At 34.0% G+C, this 6333-nt stretch overlaps 1 protein-coding gene across 1 annotated transcript; it reads right to left on the reverse strand.

The window, feature by feature from the left end:
• Positions 1 to 1965: 1965 nt before the first annotated feature.
• On the reverse strand, positions 1966 to 5931 carry LOC133825413 (type II inositol polyphosphate 5-phosphatase 15-like). Its single transcript, XM_062258361.1, has 7 exons — positions 5895 to 5931; positions 4865 to 5082; positions 4128 to 4252; positions 3662 to 3746; positions 3136 to 3444; positions 2763 to 3030; positions 1966 to 2547 (listed from the first exon to the last, which is right to left on the reverse strand). The coding sequence occupies exons 1-6, from the start codon at positions 5929 to 5931 to the stop codon at positions 2869 to 2871; spliced, it is 936 nt and encodes a 311-aa protein (XP_062114345.1). The 3' UTR covers positions 1966 to 2547; positions 2763 to 2868.
• Positions 5932 to 6333: the final 402 nt, after the last annotated feature.

Genomic DNA, 6333 nt, shown 5'->3' on the forward strand with positions numbered 1-6333 from the left:
TACAAGAAAAAACAGTATTCATAACACTTAAAAACTGCTAACCGGGAGTATTGATAACGCTTCTGAACATGCTAACATAGCCCCTGTTATTAAAAGTCCTGTCTTTTCTATAACAGTATTCGAATGTTATGTTCGATGTTATCTTAAACTATTAAATAACACATTTTTAGTTGCTATAGTATTCAAATAATAACATTTAGTTAGAGTATTTGATTATAAACTTGGAGTTTAATCTTATACTTTATGCATAACACTTTTCCACTGTTACATTTGATTATTTTGATAGCATTTTTAGTTTGTTATATTATATAAATCATAACGATTTGTTATGCTTATAATATATTTCTAAATCATAACATATTAAAAGTCTAGTAATAAAATTTTGTTACTTTAGTGTGGGTAATATATTTTAAATTTTATTTTGATAAGTATACTTATAAGGTTTTTTTCTAATTAAAAGATTTTCATTATTGTATTTTGATAAAAAAAAATTAAAATTATTCATAAAATGTAATTCTCAGTAGATTGATAACCCACAAGTATTACATTAAACAATAACTAACTCAAACCATGAATATGTCTACTTCATGAGATCTTAGTTCTAACTTAAATTTGAAAGCATAACATAATAAAGTTTTATAATCTTGAACATTTTTTACTTTAAAAATGAAAAACAGAAACATTACAAGATACACAAAAGTAAATCATGCATGAAACTTGCTCCATCCTTCAATTCATCATCCAACCAAGTACTTGCTGCTGAAGTTGTTTGTTGCCATCTAAAGCTATCTAAATTGAAATCTCCTCAGGTTTCCAAGGCAAACCACCTCATGATGTTGCTCTGAAATTTTTTAAAGCCTACAACTGTTAATCTCTTCTTATTGTCAAACAATTTAACTCTGCAATGAAACATATATGAAAAGCAAAAAGCAATGAAACCCAACACTTTTTAAGTAAGTAATGTTAGATTAAACAAAAATATGTACAGTATAAACCATAACAGAGCAGCTTTGCAAGATATGAAACATATATGAAATAGTCATGTTCATTAGTGTAAAACTAAACCCAAATTCTCTTATGAACTAGTCAGTAATGTTTTTTACCTTATATTTTTTAATCCAATCCAATTTCACATTCCAAACATGACCTAAAAATACTGATGTTGTGCTTCTTGTAATGTTCGATTTGTCTCCAGATATGTTTATGCTTATTTTTATAAGAATTTCTCAAACCATATAGCAAATTAGATACTTCAACAAAAATCATGAAAAAGATGGCCTACAGCTGTGTTGAACAAGTCTAGTGGTCAACAAATTAAGCAAATAAAATTTCTTTAAGATTAATCATTCAAATCTATTTGAACAAACAGATCTGTAGATATGGGACATGCCTAACACATCTAATTGCAATTGTATCATGTGATTGCAATATGACAGCACCAAACAACAATCTCATTATTTATGATCAAAATCCATACAATCAATATTATATATTTTCACATGAATAAAAGCCTGATAAAATCATATTATAGAATATGCATAAATAAAATATGTAAAAGGCTCAGCATAGTTTAACTTCCAACATAAAACAATGAGCAATTAGTTTAACTTCAACATTAAATAAGGAGAAAAAGGCTCAAAAATTCCCTGACCACATAATACAGTTTCTAAACATGTGCAAACAATGTCCACTAGGGCAGCGAGGGTGGATGTTTCCAAGAAAAAAAAGAACAAACCTGAAGGTCTCTCTATTCTCTCTGCAGATGGCCCAGGATTTAGAACCAGTTTCCCACTTGGTTGCAACAAAAGGGGGAAAAGCAGAATAAACATGAATAAGAGAGAGTATACAGAATAAACAAAGAACCTGTCAAAGTAGTAGGCATATCAGTATCTCCCATGCCTATACTTTAAAAAATAACAGTACATGGTATCAATGGAAGTGAGCTGAAAAATTCACCACCAACCATCTGTAATGAGCTAATAATACCATACTCATATGAGAGTTATAAATGCTAACTTCACCCTACACTACTTGCAAGAGCTTAAGATCATACCTCTATGGGAGTAAGCATCTTCTTTTCACTGTTCTTGTCGTATTTCTGTTTTTTTGTACCTGCTTTTAATCCCTGCCAAGGAAGACTAGTAAAGAAAATAAGTAAATAATATGGTGAAACAGAGCAATGAAACAAAGGAAAATGGATTTCAGCATATCACATAAGTATCCAACCTACCCCTCAAAAAATACATAAGCACATAACCAAGAGACTCCAAATCATCTCTTCTGCTTTGCTCTGCATAAAGATTACATTCACAATTAGATAAAGCCCAAAAGTCTCAAGCATTACAGGGAGAAACAAATAACATATTCTCTAATTAGGAATTATAAATGGCTCACCAACTCCGAGGTGAGTGTTAACACTTGCATAACAAGTTGTTCCTGTGAGATTCTTGTTTTCCCTGAAGCAATAAATTAACATAATGATCAGAAATTTGAATGTTCAAGCAAATTTGGATCCAAGAACACAAAATATTTCACCCGAATCATACCCTACAAAAAGATAATTTACAAACAAGTCAATTATTTCCGGAAGCTTTTTATCAGCCTCAGTGAAAAGCTCTATAGCAGGAACGAGAGCCCACCTACAAGATTTTTTTACCTGGTAAACACCTGATTAGAAGAGATACAAACTACCCCAACCACCCCTCTCTCAAATAGTTCAATTGGCATAAACTGAACAATTGTAGTTGCACAGAAACAGTTACCTGCTAAACCAACTTGGTGTCTTTCAAACTTGTATGTGGGAAGAAACCTAATATCTGCCTCACGCATTCCTTGAAAGACATTTCCAGTTTCCATTTATGCTCTAAGTTAATCCCTTTCTCTAAGCCAATCGAAACATCTTTGTGACACAAAATCTCTAGCTTCATCATAAGATATACCATCTAATCGATACTTAAGATCACCAAGAAATATGACCATGTCTGCCTCAGATAATTCAGGCATCCCTTCAGCAGAGTAGGCAACACCAGTCTGTGAAGACAACAATGCTTCAAAAAATGAACTGAAACTATTTAACTTTGAAAAGAAAAATAAATCAGACCAATTTAGCATGCTACAGTGATGACATGTACATACAGTTGTATTTCGAAGCACCTGAGCAGCACATGAAGCACTAGCTGCAATAGAAAGGACCAATGGCAATCCAAATCTATAAACAAGCCAAAATAAATACATTGAGAAGACAAGCGAACTAAACAAGAATAGGTACAGTATTGTATCGGAAGCGGCATTGAAGAGATTAGTTGGTCGACTGAAGGACATTGTCCAGTATACATGATCAAAGTCTGCATTGCGACGATTAACCGCTTCTAGATGTGCAACGAAGTGAGAGTTAACAAAGCACATTATTCGATCATACACTCTCATCCTCAAACCAACAGCTCCCTAAAAAAAAGTGATCAATTTCTATTTAGACAAAAGGCAGTTCACATATTTACTTATGTTGAGTATATGCATCAGCAGACATGAACATATATAGATCTATAAGCCAAACAGAAACCATAAAGAAACCTTTTGGAAACCATCAAGTCTTTGAATGAATAAAAGTAACAACAATGTATGCATCACAATCATGTCATTCAAATTAACATAAAGAGCCTACCTTATTACCAATGGCACGCCCAAAGCCACACAGAACTACTGCTGCATCAACATCTCCAACATAAGCTCTAATATCAGTTCTCACCCTAAAGGATGACATTCAACAATCATTAATGAAAAATCTTAACTGACAAAGAGACCATAAAAAGATTAAGTAGGCCGAATGCAAAAGCATGGAAGAGAAGAACAAAAAAATCTTAAATATAAGGTTTCTATCCTTATTCCTGAGAAAATCTAGTTCAAGACAAACAAACTAAAAATTACCCACTTGATTTTAAGAAAGTAAGAAACAACTGAGTTCACTTGAGATACAGTTAGTAATAGGTTAAATACTTGAAGTTATTAAGGAGTTAATCAGACACGGCACTTAAAAAATGGTGACACAAAATTAAGTCTCTACATCTGAGACATTGAAAAAATAATAACAATAACAATTCACAAAGGACTTTTTGATGGAAAATACCAACCATGCAGCAATAAGAAAGCCTGCTAACTGCCTAGAACCAACTCGTTCAAATGTTGATCCTTCATCCAATGTTTTGTTAATCATATCCAGCCACCACTGCCCAAAAGAACTCCCCTCAAGACCTACCTACAGGCAGGAAACAAGAAAAGTCATTATAAAGAGAAACATATATTTTATGCACTAAAAAAACAAAAGAAATAAATAATCATAAATCATGTTATAATTCCATGTATTAATTCCTTTAATTAATTCTAAGAAAAAAGGCTCGTGATTAGTTGAACATTCACCTCTCATTTTCATTGCATAATTAAATTTTATTCTTTTCCCAGCATTCAACAATCAAATTATTCTTAGATTTACATATTATATTGCATGGGCAAGAGCGCTTAATGGAAGCATTAAAGTATCAAAGTTAGCAGATAAACAAATAACATTTACAATTTTACATACCCATATATATAAAAGTACAACTTATGATTAAATTCAGTGTCTAAGATATTGGCTTCAATCATGTTCATTCAAAAATCATCAGGAACATATTGTGCCCATAATATAAGTTATGATTGGTCAAGAACTTCACAAACAATTATTTGAAAATGTCATCTTATATTCATATTGTAAGAGTTAAAAAAAAAAAATTTCCACCAAAACTATTTTTAGACGTGTAGAGAGCAAATAATGGGAAGCGGGAATGTAGGCGTACCATAATGCAAAGGATAAATAACCAGTAGTCCACACTTTGGCTCTGGAATCATCAGATAAGAGGTATTTGACATCGGAATTAAAGACATTGACGAAACCATTTGCAGCGAGTTGACCCCTTGGGTCAAAGAAGGACCTCTCTACAAGTAGTGCAGCCATGGGCCTTTCTTCAACATTTAAAAACAAAGATCTTTCAATAGCTTCCCAAGGCCATATCTTAATAAGACCAGCCTCTAAACCCGACCACAGATCTCCTGGAACAGCAAAAGTCAAGAAAAAAATTTCTTTAAGCCAAAGAAATAAAATTTGGGCAATAAAAAATGTAAATGATAAAGTTAAATCATAACTCTGCGGATTCAGTTGAGGTACCATATGCTGTGATAACGAGAGAGAGAACGAGGCCTCTATGAGCCTGCCACAACAAGCTTTCCTTGAAATTGGTTCGAGTTCTAGAAGCAGCAGCATCCTTGAAATTGGTTCAATCTACTAATGAATTCTTAAGTCAAATTTTCATATATCTGAAGCTAATGTCAATTTTTTTTTCAATCAACATGAAAGGAAAAGTTCTCAATTAAATATATGGGATCAATACATATTATATTGGGTTACCTGGGTCTTGGTTTAGCTGCTCCGTGCTCGTGTGTGCTCCAACAGCTCAACGGGAAAGAGTGAAGAGAGACTAAACATGGTGTTGTTCAGTCGAACTTTAGAGTATCGAGGCTTGAGGAAGAGAGAGTCGATAGACTCTGTTAGAGAGAGAGCTTTAGCTAGGCGTGGTCATGGCATGATGGAGAGAGTCGATAGAATCGGTGAAAGAGAGCGCGATGGAGAATGGAGAGGGAACTGATAAAATGAAGGCGAGAGAGAGAGGAAACCCCCAAATGATATTTTTCATTTTCATTTGGCGGTAAGTATTTTCACTTGCCGCCTCTTTGGGTAAAATTTCAGCTTGTTTGTTTTTATTAGTATATATTTATAACACTTCTAAATATATGTAATATTTTAACGTAATATATAAGCAAAATTGTTGTAGTGCTAACCACATAACCGGGTGCAGTTTTCTTACCTCTTGTTCGAGCAAGAAATACTTTACGAACAACCATTGAGAACGATCGATCCTTTGATCCCTTAGCGGTCACCTAGTCATAACGAAATATGGAATCCAATTACTGAAATAATAATTAAAGGGTCTTAACCTAAACCTCACTCTCGGGACCCCGAATTGTACCCATACGATGAGTAGATTCGATCCCGAGCCTTAGGAATTGAAACCCCGAGCCAAAAACCCTTAAAAATGCCCAAAACAAAAATCTGAAGGAGCAGGGTAGTGCTGTAGCGCTACCCTCCTAGAGGCCCAGAGCTCAAGTCAGCAGAATCCACCCCTGAGTAGCGCTGTAGCGCCCACCTGTGGGCGCTACAGAGCTACACATAGCCAGTTTTGCCCAGAAATTTCCCCCGTTCGACTCCTCCATTTCCAACCTGATTCAAAAGCTTCCAAAAACCAT

The sequence above is a fragment of the Humulus lupulus genome, chromosome 3 (assembly GCF_963169125.1).
Source record: "Humulus lupulus chromosome 3, drHumLupu1.1, whole genome shotgun sequence".
Classification (NCBI taxonomy): domain Eukaryota; kingdom Viridiplantae; phylum Streptophyta; class Magnoliopsida; order Rosales; family Cannabaceae; genus Humulus; species Humulus lupulus.